The sequence below is a fragment of the Indicator indicator genome, chromosome 2 (assembly GCF_027791375.1).
Source record: "Indicator indicator isolate 239-I01 chromosome 2, UM_Iind_1.1, whole genome shotgun sequence".
Classification (NCBI taxonomy): Eukaryota; Metazoa; Chordata; class Aves; order Piciformes; family Indicatoridae; genus Indicator; species Indicator indicator.
This window is the reverse complement of record NC_072011.1, coordinates 3,375,773-3,399,053: the sequence shown is the minus strand read 5'-3', so window position 1 is coordinate 3,399,053 and position 23,281 is coordinate 3,375,773. Positions and strand designations below refer to the sequence as shown.

Sequence of the window (23,281 nt, the reverse complement as noted above, 5' to 3'; positions counted from 1 at the left end):
ATTTGATATTTTTTCTTTTTTTTTTTTCTTTTTTCCTTATACTTTGAACAGTCTGTTTATGCAGTAAAACAACTGCTTAATCTTACTGTAAATTCAGTAGCTTATTTATAATATTGCTCTGTAAAAGGTGAGAATTGCAGAAGCATGGTTTATGTAATTATAGTTCTGTAGACAGGGTGGGGTTTTGTTCTTTTGTTTATTTGAAAGGGGTTTTTGTTTCTTTGTTTTGTTTTGTTGGTTGGGGGTTTTGTTGTGTTTTTTCAGAATCATAGAATTGTTAGGGTTGGAAGGGACCACAAGGATCATCCAGTTCCAACCCCCCTGCCATGGGCAGGGACACCTCACACCACAGCAGGTTGCTCACAGCCACATCCAGCCTGGCTGCAAAAACCTCCAGGCATGAGGCTTCCACCACCTCCCTGGGCAACCTCTGCCAGTGTCTCACCACCCTCATGGGGGAAAAAACTTCTTCCTCACATCCAGTCTGAATCTATCTACTTTATTTTTGTTCCATTCCCCCTACTCCTTTCATTAGTTGACACCCTAAAAAGTCCCTCCCCAACTTTCTTATAGGCCCCCTTTCAGATACAAGAAGGTCTCCTCAGAACCTTCTCCTCTCCAGACTGAACAGCCACAACTCTCTCAGTCTGTCCTCATAGGAGAGAAGCTCCAGCCCTCTGCTCATCCTTGTGGTCCTTCTCTGGACACGTTCCAGCACCTCCAGATCCTTCTTGGAATAGGGGCTCCAGAACTGGACACAGTACTCCAGGTGGGGTCTCACCAGAGTGGGGCAGAGAGGGAGAATCACCTCCCTTGCCCTGCTGGCCACACTTCTCTTGCTGCAGCCCAGGCTCTGGTTGGCTTTCTGGGCTGCAAGTGCTCACTGCTGGCTCCTGTTGAGCTTCTCCTCCCCAGCACCCCCAAGGCCTTTTCTTCAGGGCTGCTCTCAAGCCAGTCCCTGCCCAGCCTATATTGGTGCTTGGGATTGCCCCAAACCAGCTGCAGGACCTTGCACTTGGTCTTGTTGAACCTCATGAGGTTGGCTTGGGCCCACCTCTCCAGCCTGTCAAGATCCCTCTTTTCTTTTTATTGTTTTTGTTTGTCATCTTATTGTTGCTGGTTTCGCTTGGAGGTTTTTGTTTGTTTTGTCACATTTTCCTTTTTTTTTTCCCCTGGGGTGTTTTTTAATTTTTTTTTTTAATTTGTGCAGCAAGAAAAATTGGAACAGTGGTTGGAAATTTTTTTTAGAATGTGATACAATTAATATTAAAGGCTTGGTTCTGTTCTCATGCATATGTTGCTTTGAGGAAGATCCACATGTGAGTAGTTTTTACCTCCTATACCATTCTGGAAGTTTTGGGTTTCCTTCTCATGGTTTTTTGGTAGTGACTGCACTTTTGAGAAGAATACACAGGGTTCTTCATACTCTTAAGCCTCATACCGTAGTAACAGTAGAAGAGAATGAGCTAATACTGTTATTCATATAGTTTTATCCAAGTAGGTGTAGAATTTGAACCTCTCTGAAACTTTAAATACAGAAGGGCAAATCTGAATCTATGAAGACAGAAACAGTTATGGAAACTTAGAGAGTAGGGTGGGGGGAGGGTAAAGAACAAATCTTGAGAGCTTTTTAGAGTTGTCATACGTTTGTTAAAGAAGTAACCAAGTTGGACTAGAAGTGGTAGTGAATATTGTTTTTCTTGCCTGTAGTAAGACTTTCAACACTGTCTCCCATAGCATTCTTACTGACAGATTGATGAAGTACAGGCTGGATATAAGTGGACATGAGATTGAAAATGACCTAAAGAAAAGAGTTTGAAGGGTTGTGATTAATGGCACCAAGTCCAGCTGGAGGCAGTCACTAGAGGTCTACCACAGGGACTGGTACTGAGGCCAGTACTTTTTAATCTTTCCTTTAAAGACCTGGGTGGTGGGACAGAAAGTACCCTCTTGAAATGAGCAGAAGATAACAAAAGAGGAATGGTTGATATATATATATATATAGTCCTGGGTGACTTACTCTGGCTGATGTTACCTGGGGAAGGAGATTGGACTAGACATCTTCCAGAGATCCCATCCCACCTCAATGATTCTGTGTGTCTTGCTGTTCAAATCTACAGACTCTGGTTTTCCCTGTGCCACAATCTGGGCACAGAAGCCTTATGCATAAGTAGAAAGAAATCCTGCTGCACCACTGGGGTCCTTACCCAAGAGGCATAAAATGTAATTATTAACAAGATTCCTTTGTTGTCTCTTTGACAGATAGGCATATCCCTGCAACAGTTCTTCTTAGGATAAAGTTTTTAGAAGTAGAAACTGTCTGTTGCTCGCAGTAACTAACCAAGACTGCACAAGGGAGCAGTCCTGGGTTGAGTGTTGAGGTTCAGCATTCAGTGGTGCTCTTCTGTAGTGCTGATTGCCAAGCCTTGGTGTCCTTGGAGGACCAAAGAGAGATCTGAAATTATACTTTCCTGTTTGAGGGAAGAGGAGCCTTCTCTTTATAGAAGTACTTTTCAAAATGAGTGTGCAGCAATATGGAATTTATTTGACAGCTTAAATTGGAGGCTCAGAAGTTTATGCCAAAAATGACAAGGGCAGAAGTATGGGAGAAGTTGTCTTGCCTACATCTCTATGTTCATGGGTCACCTGTTTTAAGAGTTGGGAAGAAAGAAAAGCCATGCCCTTAAAGTCAGGCCCACCTGATTAAAAGTAAAGACATGGCAGCTGGTAAATCAAAATTACCTACTAAGGCACTCCAGAAATCAAATACACAGTAAAGTTTTAAATTATCTTGATTTCACAAGTCTGAAGTCCCCATGCAAAGCATTCTACTGGGTTAAAATGTCACTAATGCTCCAAAAATGCCTTTTTGCTGATGCTGAAGATGAAGACCTGGTGTAGAGAAGCAACCTGTATTTGTGATTTGTAGAAAAATGTGCACTCTCAATGTGTCTGAATACGATCAGCTTTTCTTTTATTGTATCAAAAACGGGGGCTATAGTTGTGTCTTGGTTTGTTAAGAGAGTCCTGTCTTGTTTGAAGTGATGCAAGTAACAGAATGAGGGAGAAACTGCTGTGGATAAACAACTGCCTGTGAGCCAGACATAGCTACTTGTTCGATAAAGGAAAAGCTGAGGAAGTTGCCTGGTTTGCAGGCTATTGCTACAAATAAGAATGGGTGATGTCTTTCAACCATGGTGATTCTGTGGGTAATTGTTAGGTAACTGCAGGTATTCTGTTCCCTTCCTTCTCCCAGGTGGCAATCTTGAATCTGAATGAATGTGCTGAGTAAACTTCAGCTGCCTTTTCAAGCAGAAAACTTATTTTTTTAAAAAAATTATTTTATAATAACAGCTTTTACAAAGTTAAAGAGATATGGGGAAATAAATTGTCTGTTCATGAATATTAATGCAATGTAAACAGGCTATCCAATATTTTTTTTAAAGGTTAAAAAACCCCAAACAACCAACCTTTTATGAATATTTTTGTGCATTCCAATATCTGCAGGATGTATCTAGGCTCCTTTTGAAAGTGTTCCCTGGAGTGTTTGTCTCCTATAGTGGCTGTGTTGATGGGTACTTGCCAAGCTGGGTGTTGGTGTCCTGCAGTTGGCCTGGGCAAAACAGCAGGCAAATTGAGCCATGGCAGTGTGGGATTTCTGTAGTTATCCAAATGTAGGTTGAAGACTGTACTAAATAAGAAAAATATATGTTACTTGCCAAAGCTCTGATGTTGAAAATGATATCAGTAACATCTGTGTATTTTTTGAGGCTTTTGGTTGTTAGATGCTTGCAGTCATCAAATGCTTACCAGTCTTTTAAACATCTGACTGTTGGCTCCTGTACTTTGGATACCTTTTTTTTTTTTTTTATTGAAAGTGGGTGTCAGTATTGCCCTGCCTTCTTACTTTTCAGAATAATAAATACTAGACTTGTGCAGGGACGCTGTAAGTAGATAGAAGATAAAAACCTAGGTGAAATTTTGTAACAGTAGTGTCACATTGTAATTTACTATGGCACCTATGTGTCCAGGAGCAGAACAGTGCTCCAGGTGTTAAAACCTCATACCCAGCTTCGTATCACCTCTGAACCTAGGCAAATGAATGAAATGTTCACAGCAAATCTCCTCTGTCAGTATCTCTGTGCAGTGTTCAAATGCCAGTGTTGAGGGAAGTGCAGAGATACTCAGACTTTAAGGAGGTGCAGGAACACAATGAAAAATGAAGGACTGAGTTCTGAAATTTTTGCTGGAGCTGTGAATTTGTCTTGTGCAGGCAAGCAGCTGCTGCAGCCATGTGGTAAGACCAGCAAAACATGAGTTAGGCATGAACAGGTGGATGAAGCCTCTGAGGTTTGACAAGGAATGGTCATTTCAGTGTTTGTTAATGTGAGCATCAAAGCAGATTCATAGTCCTTCAACTTAATAATGGAATAGCTGTTTAGAGTTAGGGTGAGGCTCTTTACCTCACTATTACTGTGATAGAGCACAAAGGTCAAACTAGGAAGAAAAGGATATAATGCTAAATGAGAAATGTGGTACCAGTTTGTGATTCCTTTTCATGTTCTGTGTAAATTTCTATTTCAGTGTCCTGCAACAGCTTCTTCACTTTGTGCTGGAGTTTTGGAAAAAGTGTCTCAGTAAGGAGCATAAATCACTTCCTGTAGGATTGGTGGTCTGTGCTATAAATGCATTGTGTTTTGTGTATACTGTTGGGAATTAGTGTAATCTTTGGTTGCATTTTGAAAGCAGTGTGGAAAACTGTTACAAGCACAGGGAGGTGAAATATTTATCTGTGTATCCCACTAGTTCTCTTTTTCACTTCATTGTGTCAGTTAACTGTAACATCAGTGGTGTGGTTGAAATGATTTCTGCCTTACTTCTAGGGATCAGATGATTGCCTTGTAAAAATCTGGGCAACAGATGATGGAAGGTTGCTGGCTACACTGAGAGGACATGCAGCTGAAATATCTGATATGGCAGTGAATTATGAAAACACCATGATAGCTGCTGGAAGCTGTGATAAAATGATCAGAGTTTGGTGCCTTCGAACTTGTGCACCCTTGGCAGTTCTTCAGGGCCACAGTGCATCTATAACATCGTTGCAGGTAGGTTTTTGCTTTACTTACTCGCCTGAGCAATCAAAATGCATCATTTGACTGAAAGAGGAACCACTCAAGAATGTTCTGTGTGATAAAAATGTGTGCCTGTGCTGCTAAGCCAAGAAGTGAGGAGGGCCATTCACAAGACAGGTTATGAAATAACACGTTTATTGTCAAAATGCCTGAGCCTTGAAAAATATTTCTTGTTCCAAATTGCATGAGACGTGGGCAGTTCTGTTTTGAACTTTCATTCCTTCGTGGGATGTGATTCTAAGCATAGGTACATTGAGCAAGAGCTGCAGTCACTGCTGAATGCTTTGGTTTGGTTTTGTTTAGAGTTCTGTGCCATTGCACAACTTGAGTTGTGGGGAGGGAGAACCCAAAAGTGCTTTGGCAAGTGACACAGAAGGGTTCTGAAGGAGGAGAGTGACGCTGACACACTATCCTGTTCTTGTGTTCATTGCAATTTACTTTCCTTAAGCATGGTTTGATACATGACTTTTTGTTAATGTTATTGCCTTTTTTTTGTGAGAAGTTGATGGTTTGAGGAACTTCTTAGCACATCTGGAACAGATTAACAGGACACCTATTCTTCTTCCTCTTCCCCCCAGTTCTCTCCACTGTGCAGTGGCTCAAAGAGATACTTATCTTCAACCGGGGCAGATGGAACAATATGCTTTTGGCTGTGGGATGCTGGCACCCTAAAAATAAAGTTAGTTGTTATTTTATTTGCTTATTTATTTATTTTGTGTGTTAATAATAACAATGTAAAAGTGTTGGAGAAAAAATTGACGGAAGCAAAACTTGTCACTGGTTCACTGTGTGACTGTTGGGTGTGATCTATTTCTGATGTAGCTGTAGCTTTTATCTTTCAAGGAATAAGTTGATAATAAAACATCTTGTGGAGTGAAGCAAGTAACTGTAAAACCAGTTTTACTGTATCTTTTACTAGAAAAAAACTTTCTATTTTTTTAATAATGTCAAAGTTCATGTTTTTTGGTTCTGTTCTCATCTGTTAATGCTAAATGAAATGAAAGTTATATTGATAAAATGACTGCAGTTTAGAAATGAAAATCCAGGAGGTTTAGGAGACAGTAATGCCCTCAATTTTTTTTTTTTTGACTTATCTGTATTACCTCTTCATAGTTGCTCTTTACTGTAGCATGGCAGGAGGAAGAATTTTGGGGCAGCTGTGTATTGCAGGATGAAGCTGAGCCTGAAGTTTCTGCCTATTTATAAGATACTAAAAAAGTGGTCAGGACCTTCCAATAGAGACAGTGTTTAAAAATCAACTTCTTCGGTGGCTTTCAAGTGCATTTTGCTCCATCTTTTCCTGTGTCACAAAACGCCTGCCTCTTGGAAATAGTTGTTTTAGTAATCATTAGTAATTTGGCTTTGGAGATGGGCTGTGGTCTTATGGATGTATTTTCCGGGTACGTAGGTTCCATTTTCTGGTGGTTTTGGCAATTGCTGTTAAAATCTTTCTTGCAGCATGCTGAGGTTATACAGGGCTTGTAGGCACATTTACCTGGGTATGTTTGCCTAGGCACTGCTCTAGTAATCTGGATCTCAATTATTTTGGTGTTCTCTGGGTGTTTTGATTCTTTTATTCATAGTGTAGACGAAGCTGCTTCCCAGGCTGTTAAACTTCTGCTGCCTGGCACATGCTGTAATCAAAGCAAGAATATCCTTACTGAGAAAAGTAGATGGCTTACATAAAAATAATGTAGTGGCAACTCATAAAAAATAATGTGGAGCAAAGGGGAGGAGTTACCACCACATTATTTTTCTTAATGCTTTAAGATCTGAGATATTGTTGACAAGATGAGATCTTAATCTGCTTGATTTGTAAAACTTCGAGCCTGTATGTTTCTCTCTAATTTTTTTCTTTTTTTTTCCTCTTTTTTCTAAGTAATTTGAGTCTATGGAATTGAATTTTGAAACAAATTATGTCATTAGAAAATAGCAGAATCCATGATACCTAAGTAGATTATACTACATGAGCAGGGAGATGAATGTTTAGAAATCATAGATGTTCGAATAAACCAGGGAGTCGAATGGGATTTGTCTTGAAGTAAAACTTAGGGAGTGATAAAACTGGCATCAGTTATAGGAGGGGATTCTCAACTAATTCCTTTCTATGGTGACACAAACGTGGAATAAAAATTTTCAGTGAGATGCATTTAACTTTTATTCCTTTAATATTTGCTTTTTGAGTAAGGCTTTCATGTGTAAGTAGTCAAAGCAGATGTGATCAGAGAGACAGACAGAAAACAGATTAGAATCATAGAGTTGTTAGGGTTGGAAGGGACCTCAAAGATCATCTAGTTCCAACCCCTCTGCCATGGGGAGGGACACCTCACACTACAGCAGGTTGCTTAGAGCCACATCCAGCCTGGCCTTAAAAACCTCCAGGGATGAGGATTCCACCACCTCCCTGGGCAACCTGTTCCAGTGTCTCATCACCCTTATGGTGAAAAACTTCTTCCTAACATCCAATCTGAATCTACCCACTTCTAGTTTTGTTCCATTCCCCCCAGTCCTATCGCTACCTGACATCCTAAAAAGTCCCTCCCCAGCTTTCTTGTAGCCCCCTTCAGATACTGGAAGGTCACAAGAAGGTCTCCTGGGAGCCTTCTCTTCTCCAGACTGAACAGCCCCAACTCTTTCAGTCTGTCCTCATAGGAGTGGTGGTCCAGCCCTCTGATCATCCTCGTTGCTCTTCACTGGACATGTTCCAGCACCTCCAGATCCTTCTTGTAATGGGAGCTCCAGAACTGGATGCAGTACTCCAGGTGAACTAAAGTTAGTTAGCTGTCTCGTGCAGCACAGCAAGGAAGTGGTCTGGTCATGCCAGTGATTCACATTGCTTAATGACAGAGTGCAGAGTAAATTTTGAGATTGGAATTTGTACCAATTTTGGATCTGCTTCCAGAAACTGCAGAACCATGGCAGGTTTCCTCCACATACATTCAGTAGTATACTGGAGGAAAACATGTGCCAGCAGCATTCAAAGGAAAATAATATTCCTGTTAACCTTTTTTTTCCATAAGGCTCTTTGTGAGGTTATTTTTTTTTTTTAAAGCATGATAGGCCACCTGGAAGAGAGAATGACTGATGGAGTGGGAAGTTTGTACTGCTTTTTATCACTCTGGTAAAAAATACAGGCTTGCTTCTGTTCAATATCTCTAAAGCAGAAAAGCTGGCAGAGAAAATAAGATCTCTTGCCACAGTTATTCAGTTATTGCTGCCCTGTGTCTCAGTTTCAACACCACTCCCATTCTAGGAAGGACAAGTGGGAACTTTAAAGCCAGGCAAAAAGGTCTGAGTAGTACAGGTGAAGGGTGCTGTTGCTTGCTTAGGACAGAATGTGTTTCCATGTTCCTCCTGAACTTGGCTGCAGGCTGTCCTTCAAGAACACCATTGCTATCAGTGATGAAAGTATGTTGCTAAATTGTGCAGTACTTTGAATAGGGACTGGTGTTGAAGTCCCCAAATTTCAACTGCTCAAAAGAAAAGTAAATATATATATATATATATGCTACCCTCTATTTATACTCAGCACTACTTGAATCATCTGGCAGTGAGCTAAGATTATGAGCTGTTGGGCAGCCTCATGATGATCACGTGGTTGATTGATGGCACCAGCAGTACTCTGCTGAACTTTCTTGTGAAATATGGGAAAGGCAGTGTTTGGATTCACTATTGTGTTCAGTGTGCTCTTAAATTAAAAATAATCACTTTTGTTCATAGCTACACTGAAAACTGTTTCAGTGAGACCCAGCTTGGAAAGTTAAGTCTACTGGATGCACTCTGTCGTAAACTGAAAATGTCTTTGACCATCTTGGGAAGACCTCCCTCTGAAGGGAACTTTTCCCTGGTAGTTTCTTCAGGAGAATAAGGAAGTTCAAAATTCTTCTTTATTCCCTGCATATAACATCAAAATACTACGGAGCAATTTTTTGTCTCAAGAGATCACGAAAAAGCGCAAAGCGCTCTGCCTAGAAAATTGTAGTATTTGCCACTAAAATAGACTTTGACATACATTAAGCCTTCTAATGTCTAGTGCCCTAACCCAGTTCTGTTTTCTTCTTCATTTTTGTTCATTTTGTTTTTGAAGTCTCTGCAAATGTTTGTTTTGTTTCGTTCCTAGATCACAAAAATCCTTGTGTTCAGATTTGCCAGCAGCTCTACCACAGTTAGTATCTCTGAAATTAGAGGCTTCTCGTGTTTTCTCTCAATTTTTTGATAACCTTGTTAATTGAGGCATGTTCATTATGTAGGTCATACATACGGCCCAGACAGGAGGTGATTGGTGACAGGGCTCTGTTTTGACGAATTGCAAAAGGACACATTGCAGTAGATTTGGTGCCATAGGATGAAATACATGACATTGGCACAGCGGACCACAAAATTCTTCTGTTGTTCAAAGGAGGTTGACCAGCCCTATTCTTTGTGCTTCTGTGACTAGTGTGGATGTGTGCTCTTCAGTATTAAGAGAGCTTGCTGTGTTCTCCTCTTCTTTCAGTGAGGAGATTTCTGACCAGGCAGTTACCATGTATGTCTAAAAAGAGTAGCATTCTAGGCAGATTAATTTGGTTTGCAAATAGTGGAACAGTAAGGTTGGTTGTTGCTGTAGGTAAGGAAGGATTTGTGGTCCAAAGAATATGGGAAAGTAATTAAAAATGTAGGAAATCTCTAGTTACTATTCTGGATGGTGGTATAAAGAGTCAAGAGTCAGATCCTTTATCAGTTGATAACAGGGGGAAGAAAGAAAACTCAGCCTTGGGTTATCAGAAACTGAAGAATGATCTGCCTCAAGTTTAAGGGAGAACTATTGTAACTGGTTGGTGCATCAAAGTTAAATTAGTTGCACTGCAAAGTACTTCCATGCTTGTCTTCTCCCAGAAAGGTGCTGCCACCTGTTTGGAGCACAATTTTCCAGTGTTAGTCTGTTACTACCAGACCATATGAACAAGGCAGCAGAAGTGTCTCTCAGATTCAGATAGAGGAGCTTTCCATACTGCTTTTCTTCTTTTCTATTCTCCCTCCTAATTTAAAAAGAGAGGAGGAAAAAAAAAAAAAAGCTTAGGGAGAACACGTGCTGATGATTTTGACATTCCTGTTTTGGACAATTTCTCAATTGTCATCAGTGTGGTGGGATGCTTCCCATCTGCTTTCTTAAGCAGAAGGCTCTTCTTGTTAAAGGGGCTGGTGATACATCAGAACTTGGATGTGCTGAACCTTGTTCGTTAGCTTGTGAACAGAGATTTAATTGGAGAGGCTCTGTCACATGTCTGTTTTCTGGGAAGGAGTCTTGCTTGAGCCACTGCATGTCTCCAGGGCTTGGATTAGGTAACCAATCCTGCACCATTGCTGCATTTTGAAGATGAATTTGAGATGTGTGTGTGTGAGTGTCCCCCCTAGTTGATATACATAGATCAAATTGCTTCTTTGTCTGCTGCTCTTAGTGCACCTTATTTTTTTGACTGCAACCTCTCATTTCTGGATTGATACTGAACTTAATACAGGTCTCCTCTAGGAGGAAAATGGTTTCCCAGGGCTTTGCTAGATTTGTTTCTGAAGTGTTTCTGAAAGCATCTTTAGGCACTCTAGCCACTTTACAAACATTCTCAATACAATTATTAAGTGAAACAATTAGCTTGGTTTCTGTATGTTGGAAAAAAATGATGCTTTTGTCCCCTTCCCTTTTTCCTAAAAATACTGATTGTCTGGCTCATTTTGCAAAGAGCTCAATCTGCTCTATTGTAAAAAAAGAATGCCATAATTTTTTTGTCTCCTAATGCCTAAAATAACACATTAGAGAGACATAAGTTGGAGAACTTAACTTGGGTATCCAAACTGGAACGTAAGTGCATACTTGCTCTATTTTGCAGCTGTCCTAACTCCAAAGGCAGAGTTCACAAACCACAGTGGAAGAAATCAGCAGCCTATTTATCTATTTACACTTGCTCCAAATTATGTAAGCTGCATATTGAATCATCTGATAGTTCTTTTTATGTTAGTATCTCAGTTAAGAAAGGTTTCAACTGTTTCATAGAATGGATATTTTTTGTCTTGTTTAGTGTATCTTGTGAAGTTTCCTTGTGTTGAGTCTTTGAGGAGTTACCTTAAAACTCCTAGAGGAAAGTTCACAGAGACAGCCTATACTGAGTGGAGAGTTTGGAGAAAAATTTAAGTGCTGTTCCTGATGTTTGTTACTTTTTTTTTTTATGCATAGGCACCACTGAGGTTTGAAGTTTACTGTTTCTTTGAGAATATCAATAACTGATTAGTGGAGAAAGGTCTCCAATGCATCTGTCTTCAGCTGAATTGAGTTCTATGGAACATTTTGCTTTTAAAAGACAAAATTTTTGAGAAGTTATGAATATGCATTCTTTTATGTTAAATCTTTAGTGATGACACTTGTGGGTGTAATGCTGCTGTTCTCTAGTAAGTTTATTCTTTGAGTGAAGATTGCAGATGGCATACTATAGAAGACCACCTACTGATTTGAGGTTGCTGCAGTGCATGAGCAGAATTGAAGCAATGACTGAAGAACCAGATCTGATTTGTTTTGAATTTGGCACTTTTAAGAGTGCTTGCACTGTCCTGTTATTCTTAGGGCACTCTTTGAAACTAGCCCCCAAAGAGCATAGGTCCTCCAAAGAAACTGGTATATTCTAATACTGTGGGAAAACCTCAGAGTTTATTTAAATCATTTTGTGTCTCTTTCTATAAAGAGTGCTAAGCTCTCTCTTGCAAAAGCAACCACGAGCTGATGGAGAAGACTGAAGTTCCAATACACCCAGTGGTTTAAAACTGAACATCATGGGCAACTGGTTCTAGTGTCTTCTGTTCTGCTTTGCTGGCAGTGGCTCAAGGAGAGTGTTACATATAGCAATATTAGAGGGGAGAGTGGAACAGGATTTACATTGTGTACAGGGATACACAGACTTCTTAGTCCATCTGGATGTCTTAGTTTCCTAAAGATCAGATTATGAAGCATAGTCACACAATATTGTTTATAGATGGGCAGCCATCTGTTCCTTCATAGTTAATTTTGTCCTTCTGTGCTTTATTTCTAAGACACTGACTTATTTTTTGAAGCCCTATGTAAGATATTATTTAACTGTTTCTTTATTTGTAGTCCAAGGCCAACAAAGTTTACGGAACGCCCTCGACCTGGAGTCCAAATGATCTGTTCTTCTTTTAGTGCTGGTAAAAGACTTCTTTCTCTTTTTTAATTTTTCCCCCTCTCTTTTCTCCCTTGTATTGAATCACAGAATCATAGAGTTCTTAGGGGTGGAAAGTACCTCAAGAATCATTAGTTCCAACCCCCCTGCCATGGGCAAGGACACCTCACACTAGATCAGGTTGCTCACAGCCACATCCAGCCTGGTCTTAAAAACCTCCAGGGATGAGGTTTCCACCACCTACCTGGGCAACCTGTTCCAGTGCCTCACCACCCTCCTGATGAAGAATCTCTTCCTAACATCCAATCTGAATCTACCCATTTCTATCAGTAGTAGTCATTTGAGAGTAATGCAAACTATAATACTATAGCTTATTTCTTGTTAATAAGATGGAAATGTGTTAAAAAGTAGCTTAAAAATCCACAAATAATTAAAATAGAAATCCAGAATCCATGCATTAAATCCTAGTGATACAGAAATTCTTGAGAACAGTTAAATATAAAATGTTGAAAGCAAGTCTCTTGTGGCTGTGGACGTTTTTCCTTAGAGTGATTCTGAGAGTCAGTTTTATCTGAGATGGCATTTTTAGGGACTGGGACAAGAAGGTGTTGATTACCAGGTTCTTACGGTTGGAATTTCATTGATTCCAAAGGTGACATTAGAAGTATGCAGCATAAACAATTGGATCAAATATCGAAATGACAGAAATGTGTTGTCAGAAAGCATACTAAAACTCTGATTCCATTCAAATTTTGTTAAGAATGAGGCTTTTAAAGGCTTTGTCACAAACAAATTGGTGTAGTTAGCTGATATTTCAGATATGTCTGCAGATGCTTATTGATCTGACAGCAAAGGTGAGGTAATTCAACTCCAGTTAAACATGTCAATTTCTAAATCGTGTTTTTACTTAAAGGTCAGTTGCAGGCATAGCTGAAATGAGATATGGCTTAAATGCAAGAGAATAAATTTAAGTATTTGATGTCACAGCCATCTGATAGTACTGTAATAACATGACATTGCCCTTTTTTCATAAGACTTGTCTGTTTGTTTTTCTCAGGTGGAATGTTTTTGGCCACTGGGAGTACAGATCACATCATTAGGGTTTATTTCTTTGGATCAGGTCAGCCAGAGAAGATATCAGAGTTGGAGTTTCATACTGTAAATACTTTTTAAAAATTACATATGTATTTGATTAAAATAATCATTTGGATAAACTTGGATAATTTGGAATTGTATTTGATTTTTTCCCCCTTTTTCTACTTTTTTTTTTGTATAGGACAAAGTTGACAGCATTCAGTTTTCTAATAGTAGTAGCAGGTAAGCACACAAATGATGTATTCAGAGCTAGGGGCTTGGGTTACCTTGAGGGCATTGGTTTCTAGGTGTAGTTATCAAAAAAATATAAATGACTTTGTTTTGAGGTTCATCCAGTAAAACATCTCTACCTATTGGATTATCCCTGTTTTATTTTAGTAATATTCCTTCTTCAGATCTACAGTTGTTTTCATTGTAATGAATGATTAAAGTATTTTGAGTTTGCCAAAAATAAGGAATGTAACAATACTTAGAACTTCTCTTTCAGAAATGTATGTGTGTATTATACATGCATTTTTAGATATTTAAAAATTCAAACCTTTTTTCAGTTATATGACTGCTAGGTACAGGAACACTATCAAGCATGCAATTTTTTTTTTTTTACCTAGTCTAATATTTTTTAATGTTTCACTTCAAATTCTGGGTGCTGGATGTGAAAGACAGTAAAGAACATACTTCAGCTTATTATGAAGTTTTTTGACACTTCATTTAACTGATGTTCTAATGTACACTTTTATTATTATACAAGTAGTTGACAACCAAGCTTCACTGTGCTCCACCCTTCTCTTTCTCTTCCTTCTACTCCTGCGCATCAGAAAGGGAGAAGAAAAAGGTGGGGGAGAAGCTTAAGCACTTCAGAGAAGTATCATCATATTTAACATACAGTGCTAGCTCACTGGGAGTAGCTTCTGATTTCAATCATACCTACACTTTTACTTGCAGGGCTCTGCTGGCCCTTCAGCTGTTTTTTCCCTTTAAATTTATTCCTTAGCTTTATCTGTCATGATAGGGTCAGTTTCTTAGACTGCTCATTGGGTTATGGTGTCATAACTAAGTGGCAGTGCCACAACTAAGCAAGGTGCACCACAGGTGAAATTATGGTTAGTTTGGAAGGGGTCATGGAAGGGTAAGAAACAGATTGGTAAAAGAATATCGAAGGGCTGCAGTGTGGGAAGTGTTTTTCACCTCAAACCCAGCTGTACAGCATTCTGTCACGGTTTTGAACTTCTTACTTAGAGCTTCCTTTTTCAAGTTCTAAATTCTGGAACTTCACTTTTGCAGTATGATTTCTGTACAGATCTGGCTTTGATCTCTGAGTGACTTTGTTCCCTTTTTGTTAGATTTGTAAGTGGGAGCCGCGACGGAACAGCACGAATCTGGCAGTTTAAGCGAAGGGAATGGAAGAGCATTTTGTTAGATATGGCTACTCGCCCAGCAGGGTAAGTGATGTACAGTGTGCTGCTATCACATAGGTGCTCCAAGGCAACTGATACAATTTGTTTACTTGCTTAAAAACAAACAGAAAAACCAACCAACCAACCAACCAAACAAAAAAAAAAAAAAAGTGGGGAGAGAGAAAGGAAAATAAAGGGGAGGGAAGATTGCCGTCAGTTGTTATTGCTTAGCAATATGCTTATCCAGCTCTTGGAATTTAACTGTGGAAGCTAGCCTGTCTTGATAATAGCTCTAGTAGTGTTTCCAGTAGATGAAAAGAAGAAAAGATACTCAAAACACACCAAAGGTCAAATTTATGTAGCTTTTTGCACAGGTATCTTATTTCTGGACTAAGAAAACAGATCAGATCTGTTCTGGAGACCTCTTGCATTTTAATAATAAAGATATTGTAGAATCTGCATGGTCAGAAAAGAAGTATTTGGATTCTTTCATACCACATGCCAGAGCAAATAAACCTCTTGCTCTGTAAAGGATTGTAATTTCTTAAAACATCTGAGAAATTTACAAAGCTTTGTAGTCATGAGAAACTTTGGTACACTAGAACAAGCAGCAAATGAGTCTTGAAGATGAAGAATGACTTATTTGGAGTTGTTGCTTGCACCTTTTTGTTTTGGCATGGTGGAGATGTTTTCTGACTGACTTACATTAGAAAGATTCACGGATTTCAGAGGTAAACTTTTTTTTCCCCTTTGGGATCATTCTGAATGATTTAAATTCAAAGTTGTTTTGTAAGTAATCCTGTGGAAAGGTGTTTTAAAGACAGAGGAATGGAAGAGAAGGTTAAATAAGCTGTAACTTGGATGTTTAGGTCAGAGAGTATGCACAAGCAACAAAATATAGATATAAAATGGCTGGACAAGAGTATATAATTTTTGGAGAACTAAAGTACTAAACTCTACTTTGAGAACAGAGTTACTTTGCCTTCAAAATGCACCCTGTAAAAATTCTTAGCTTTAACTGATCCTGGGAAAAATAGGAATGGATTCTTCTCCACCGTGGCCACAAATGCTGACCTTCTTTGAGAAACTGAACTGCTCATTTCAGTAAAGCACCTTTAGCTGAATTTTGTTCTGTCCTTTTGACTAGAAGGATAAGTGCAGTTCCAAATTTGATCCTTTCTGCACAAGCACAATTTTGTCGAAGAAAATGAAACTGCTGCACCGAAAGGGAAGAGCGTGTAGAGCTTATAAAGCCTCCTGGGTTTTGCATTGAATCTGGAAAGGAATCTGGCTATAGCTACATTTTCTGTTACTGAGTTGTACAATATATATACACTGTTGTGTAATGTGTTGTAGTGCTTACTGTATGGAAGATGCTGTATTTTGTCTGCCCACTTGGTGGTAACATGCTGTTGTTGCATTTGGTTGATGTATTCCCAGAAATGAATGTGCTAGAGAATTCAGTGGTGATTCATCTTTAAACCATGCTTACAAAAATGTAATTTTAGAGTACTCAGATTATATTACAGATGGCCTAGTGTAGAGGACCCTGCAGTCATTGTTTAAGCATCTACAATTCTTTTGCAGTTGTATGTGCCACATAATGGAAAACATCTTTCACTTCTCCAGTTTCTTTAAGAAGTAATGCTTCTAGTTGTAATAAATTCAGGAAAATACAGAAGTGTTTTCACTTAAAATGTTTTGGCAAACTAGGATCTCTTTGAAACTTTTTGCTCTTTTGTTTTAGACAAAGTTTACAAGGAGTTGAAGATAAAATCACAAAGCTGAAAGTGACCATGGTGGCATGGGACCGCCATGACAATTCTGTTATAACTGCAGTAAATAACATGACTCTGAAAGTCTGGAATTCCTTCACTGGCCAACTCATTCATATTCTGATGGTAAGATGTTCCATCTTGGTTTTTCAATCCTGAATGCAAAATTTGCATATGCATCATCAGAATTCTTCCTTATGTGTTTTATTTCTGTCTGAAAACTGCCTTAACAAATGCTTCCAGATAATTGAAGTGTAATAGAAATGTCTGTCAGCTGCTTGTTGGGAAATAAAGCTTTCGAGTTGTAAATAACCATTGCTGTTCAAGATGTCTGAAACTAATTTTGGACTTTTTTTTTTTTTCCCTAAAGTGCTATCTTGAAGGAGAGAAGGAAACACTTGTTTCTTTTTACCTTTATTTATAATGTGACAAATGTTTTGAAATCCTGTTAATGGAGAAATTTGCCCTGTTTAAAAGAGACGCTTCTGCAGTCTTGTCATTTCATGAGTGCAAAAAAATAGTCTTTTAGTTAGAACAAATCAAAACAACATTTTAACTGGTGTCTGATCCTTTTTTAAAGAGAAAATAGCTAACTCTGGGTAGCCAGATACTCTGGCTAGAGATAGAACTTTTTCATGCAAAGCTTTAAACTTCGATATTAAATTTGGGGATGTTCTGTAACTTTTATAGTTACATATTTGATTCTTTATGGGTCTGAACTAAGCTTCTAATTGCTACTCTGCCTAAACAAATGGAAATCTGTGGAGCATCCTTCTCTGGAGACTTTCAAAACCCACCTGGATACATTCCTGTGTGGACTACCCTAAGTGATCCTGACTTTGGCAGGGGAGTTGGACTCAATGATCTCTTGATGGTCCCTTCCAACCTCTAATGTACTGTGATACTGTGATTAAGTTCAAAGATCTTGAACATTGTGGACTCTAATCTGTTCAAATCATGGGGAAGGTATTCAGGCAAACTTGTGAAGGTGAGATACTTGACATAAGAATTAGGAAGCTAAAATTGAAACTGGAAAGAAAAGTATAATGCATACTACAAAAAAAATAAAGGAATGTGTGGTGAGAGTAGCTGTTCTTTTGGATGCTTTCATAGGTTGATGGTATAGCTGCTACTGTTCTGTTGGATTTCTGGTAAGTATTTGAGACAATCCTCTTGTTCATCTTTCTGTATCTTTAAATTCAGGGACATGAGGATGAAGTGTTTGTACTTGAACCCCATCCATTTGATCCAAGAGTTCTCTTCTCTGCTGGCCACGATGGGAATGTCATCGTTTGGGATCTGGCAAGAGGAGTCAAAATCCGGTCTTACTTCAACATGGTAATTACTGTGCTTTATGTAGATATGCCACAGCAACCTTTCTAAACTTCTTGCTTTTAGTACATTCTTATGTAGGCCATCTTGAAGCATGCATTGGTGTTTAGGGCAAGATCCTGCATCCAGTGAAGTCAAGAGAAATCCCTATTCAGTTTAGTGGGACAAAGATTAAAGCTATAAGATGTAAAAACCATTGTTTGGCTGTATTTCCTAGTGTCTTTTTTTTTTTTTACATGCTTCATCCACATGAAATTGGAGTGTTAGTTTACATTGTCAGAGATCATGCATAAGAGACAGGGTGACAGAGACACTCCCCTTTCAGTGCTCTGTTTCCCACCTGGGGAACCAAAGTGGAACTTGGTTTATTTTTACATTACTGATTCTTAATCTGGCTAAAGCTCTTCAGGAGTTACCTGATCTCATACAATGTTGTTATATGCTCCTTGGCCCATTGGACTGAATACTGTCAGCCTTTCTGTGTAGAGCTCTTCCATATGCAGGTTTCAAATTTGGTCTGTTCTGCACTAAACTAATTCTTCTGGAAGATGGATGCAGCAGGTATTTCCATCTGTTTCTTGACACTAAGTGGGTCTTTGTCCATATCTTTTTCCCTCAGAAAGGTAATGATGTGTTGTGCAATTCGGACTTTGTCTCTGGAGAAAATGATAAAAAGTCTTTGTAGAATATGAAGAATCATTTGAGAATGTTGAGAGTAGGAAAATGGGCTTCATCCAGCCTCCAGCCATAATGGAATGGCAGTCTTGGAAATGGGCATAAAGACCTGCCATACATGTACTCAAAAAAATAAAGGACATTTAGAAATTAGGCCAACCTAGGCAAGTCACTCTGATCCTAAAGAAAGTTTTTGAGATGTGCAGTGTACAGTACAGCTCATAAAGTCTCTGAGGAAGTTCTGCCAAGTTGAATGGGAAAGAGAGCAGCCCAGACCCCTTCAGCACTGACCAAGGTTTGTTGTTCCCTGTATTGATTTCGGTAACTGAGCTTATGAAGGATCTGAGCCAGTCATCTTGGAGCTATGAGTGCAGATCTTTGTTACTGAGTGCTATTGACTGTTACCAGTTGAGGTGTATGTTCTCACTACGTGGTTAGGTTTCTCTTCCACTACTACTTATGATGGGTGTATGATGGTTTTCAGGGAATTTAAGGTGAGAAGAGGCTGAATTCATCTGCTCTTCATAAGACAAGTCCACTCTAGAGCTATCAGAATCTAAGTTAAGGTGATGTTAGGCAGCCCCCTGAAAGACTGAAATATTTATTTTAAGGGTGCAGTGCAATGCAAACACCTAAAAAGGGTCAAAATCACATACATTTTAAGATCTTTGGAGTCAGAGAAATGTTTAGACAATCAGAAGATACCAATAGCTAGTAACCTGTGCTTGATGCTAGAAATAAATGTGAGAAGGTCTGCCTGCTGTATGAGGTGAGGGGAAATTGTAAAGCTGGCAATTGGTTTGTCTGCAAGTAATGAGTAAGTCATGAGCTATGTATGCCAGAATGGCATCTCTCATCTGTCTACAGTCACTGAATATTTCACCAGACAGTCTTCTGTGTCTTACCCTTCAAAAGACATGGGTGAAAATCAGAGGTTATCTTAGATGATTAGGTGGCAGGAGATGCTTCTAGCCCATGAGACTTGATTGCAGTCACCTCTGCAGAGCTGCAAATGTTAAGTGTTCTAGTTTGCTAAAGGAGGACATGAATACTACAGAGATGCCAGTCTTCTCCCTGTTTCCCAACTGGCATGTCAGATGGGAACATCATTAGTTTAACCACCACTAAATGCTTCTGATAACTGCTGTTACCTTGACTAACTTCACAGATTTGGTTTCTTTTGGATCAGGCAGGGAATATCACCTGGAGGAACCAAACTAAAGAGTTGAGTGACATATCTGCTTTATCACTGAGGAACCTCTTATTAGGATTGCCTGACAAGACAGAGCCAGAGCTATCACTGAGTGACTTTGTTGTAACAAAACCTTTAAAAAAAAGTGCAGACCTTGGGGGTGTGGGTTGAACTAGCAAAATCTTAGGTAACTGTTAGCTTAATGGTAGTCCAGTCAGGTATTTCCATCCATGATGGGTTGCTTGGTAGATCTAAAGCCTTGTAATAAATGCTTGAAGGATGCAAATATCAATCACTTAGAAACTTAACTCCTTTTGTCCAGACAGGGAATGTGAAATTGCAAAGCCTTAGAAACCAAAGAAACATTTTGGACTGTATTTAACTTGAAAAGGGAATCGAAGTTAATTTGTGCCCTGCTGGTTACAGACAGCTGCTGCCAGGAGACTCTGATGATCCCACAGAACATTCTCTCCAGCTTTTTAAACTTAAGATTTGTTATTAAATCAGTTGGCACAATCACAGTTAATTTGAAGCATTTTTTGTCTATTTGCCAGGTTTTGGTCTTTATAGTTAATAGTAAACTCAGTCCCATAAGTGATTGTCTACATACATGGGTTTACTTCCAGGAAGATACACAATATATACACACTGAAATGTTTTCTTCTGTAATCTTAATTTTATCTATTATTTATTCTGTCAGTATTGCATAACTCCACTGTCAGAGTTCATGGGTATTCAGAACTGACTTAATTCAGTGACTTGAGTCAGCTAGACTCAGGGAGTGTATTCACTACCTCTGAGAGTAAAATGTGCCTTAGAAATATCAAGAGTGTGAGAGGATTAAAGAACTTAAGTCAAGTAAGTCTTGGGATGGTTTTAAATTGCATATGCAAGTACAGGTAATTGTGGTTTCCTGACCTGTGCAATATCCCCTTCCAGTCCTGACTGAGTACAGCTGCTAATGAAAAGCACATTTTCAGGGTCATTACTTTTTCGAAGGAGTCATTGAGGTTGTGGCTTTGGTGGTGTGAAATTAGGGTGATTTCTCATGCTGCATTTCCCAGGTACAAGTAAGCATTTAGCAGACTTGTGAAGAGCCAGGGTAATAAACCCTGAGTGGCTGCTACTGCTGCTGCCAACTGTTTCAGAGCTTATGCATTTCACAGAACAGAGCTTTTGCTATAGAAGAATAGCATAAACTCTTGTAAATGTTTAAATTGTGGCTCATTACCCAGGGCCTAGATTACTGAGGGATTTGACTGCTGTGGCACCTTGTTGGTTGTTGGGGACTAAGGCCTCCGAAGAGGGGTGCAGTATTCTACCAAATCCTCAGTTTACTGAGCAGTGGATGAGATTTAGGTGTCTTAGTGGATGATCCAGGTAAAAAAAATACCCTGAAAGGCATGCTGTCTGGAGAAAGCCACTGCATGATAATGTGCATAGAGATGTATTTGAAATGCAGCTGCTTACTCAGAGCTGCAGTGAGGCATCTGGATCCCTTTCTGAGAACTGAAGGAGGTCCCTGCAGGATGCAGGAGCAGGTAGCACTCATCTTTTGAGGTTGCCTTAACTAATGTTAAGCCATTGAGAGAGGAAATGGGAGACCTAGATTTTATTTTCTCTTCAGTGCTAAGGTGTTCAATTCAGTATCTGCCCTTATGCAGGAGGGCATCTCAGCTAGAAATGTCTACACAGGACTTTGTCCCAACCTTCTCTTGTAGTTGTGCCACTGTAAAGAGGTGCAAGTTTGTAGCCTGTGGTTTAGGTGCTTCTGCCAGGTTTGTTTTCTTGGGTATGGAAATCATAGTTTAGGTAAATTAGAAAGAGGTAGAAATGGCCTGTGGCTTCAAGCTGCAGGCAGGATCTTGAACTCGCAGGATTAGTGCTCTGTTAGGTCATAAATAAATTTGTGCACTGCTCAGTTGTTGTTACAGGATCTATTTTCTTTCAGGTGTCCTTGCTAAGTTACTTTTTGATAGACCTAAGACAGTTGCTTTGGTAGCAATGCCAGGGTTGGCACTTGGATGGTATGTGCTACAGCTCAGCCTTAGACTTGCAGTTCCTGTAGCTTTAAGCAAAAGTTTCTGAGTTCTGAAGATGTACGAAGGGGAAAAAAAACCTAGAGGGACTTAAGAATCCTCCTGATCAAACACGAGGCACCTAGTAATATCAGTTGCAGGCATGGAGTTTGGTTTGGTTTGGTTTGGTGACTGGGGTTTTGTGGTTGCAATTCCTTGAATTGCTGTTCCTCCAGTTTGACTCTAAATAGGTTTGTGATCTTACACTGCTGCACTTGATTTTTCTTATTTTGTGGAGTTTGGTAGTTCCTTTAAGGATGTTTTCCTTTCAGAAGTTCCACCTCTCAGGGTGAAACTCTCCTAATTCAGACTGGTTGCAGAGGGCTTTCTGTCTGGACCCTTAAAAGTATAGGTTTCTTGTGTGGTAAAGCTTGATAGTTCTTGTCCTGTGAGTGGGCTTCCCTGTAGAAGAATATTTTTTAAAGTTTCCAAAAATATTCAGAATCTATACAGGCCTGTAACTCTGTTCTTTTATCTCTCTGTTGTTTTAATAACTTGGTTTACAGCATAGCTTTAGGAACAGTTGCAGCAACATATGGTGACTGCAGTTACTTAAAAGTGTGTCGCTGAAAGTATGAAATCTGTACTAGAGTAGCAAGAACGAAAGACTCGGGGAGAGCAGGCATTTTTACAGTCGTCTTCACTGTAAAATACTGGATTTTTGTGCTGTATCTTTGAATATAACTGCTTTACCTGACTGATAGATTACTCAGCAGGTTCTGTAAGGAGGCATTCCAGTTACTGCACTGGAAGCCTTGTGGATTAGTTGATAAAGATTAGCTGCATGGTGTTTAAGGAATCCTTGTGTGATGTAGAAATTAAATAGGGATACTGATGCCTTTAAATACTAAATGGTTCTCCTGGTCAACAGAATTGAAAAACAACAACAGAACAAAAAACCCAAACAAAACCATCACCAAAAGATGAATGGATCCAGTTTACTGTGCAGTTGTATCAGTGCAACCTGCGTAGGGTGGGCATGAGTAGCCAGGGTGGAGATTATGGATGCCCCGTCCCTGGAGGTGCAGGGGGTTGGAACTAGATGATCTTTAAGGTCCCTTCCAACCTAATCCATTCTATGAATCTATGAATCTTTCATGACTAGACATTACCCTCTTTACTAGAATGACTGTCATTGCAAGTTGTATGTTTGAGAAGTCAGGTTTTGCTTGTAGCTGGTAGCAGGCTTTCTTATTTATCTCTGACATGCTTCACCTGCCTTAGGGGCCTCTTGTAGGCCTGAACACCTGTTAAGGTCAGGCTTTTGCTTACCTGTAACCTTCAGGTGTTCCTCCTAGTGGTTGTGAGGACTGTTGTGGTTGGAATGGTTTTGCTACATGGCCGTAGCGCTGGGACAATGTTTCTGAGCATGGTCGTGTATTACAGTGTTGTTTTACTGGTGGGTGGTAGTTCTGAGTCTCTGAACTCAGTGCAAAAGTGGCCTC

General features: G+C 39.4%; 1 protein-coding gene across 1 annotated transcript in view; it reads left to right on the top strand.

Moving 5' to 3' along the window:
- Positions 1–23,281, top strand: part of PHIP (pleckstrin homology domain interacting protein) — a 109,315-nt gene that overhangs the window by 25,448 nt on the left and 60,586 nt on the right. The window contains exons 8-15 of the mRNA XM_054399307.1: positions 4,884–5,105; positions 5,711–5,811; positions 12,250–12,320; positions 13,353–13,453; positions 13,572–13,612; positions 14,731–14,829; positions 16,532–16,685; positions 17,763–17,897. Coding sequence (XP_054255282.1) covers positions 4,884–5,105; positions 5,711–5,811; positions 12,250–12,320; positions 13,353–13,453; positions 13,572–13,612; positions 14,731–14,829; positions 16,532–16,685; positions 17,763–17,897 — 924 coding nt within the window. The remainder of the gene's footprint in view (positions 1–4,883; positions 5,106–5,710; positions 5,812–12,249; positions 12,321–13,352; positions 13,454–13,571; positions 13,613–14,730; positions 14,830–16,531; positions 16,686–17,762; positions 17,898–23,281) is intronic.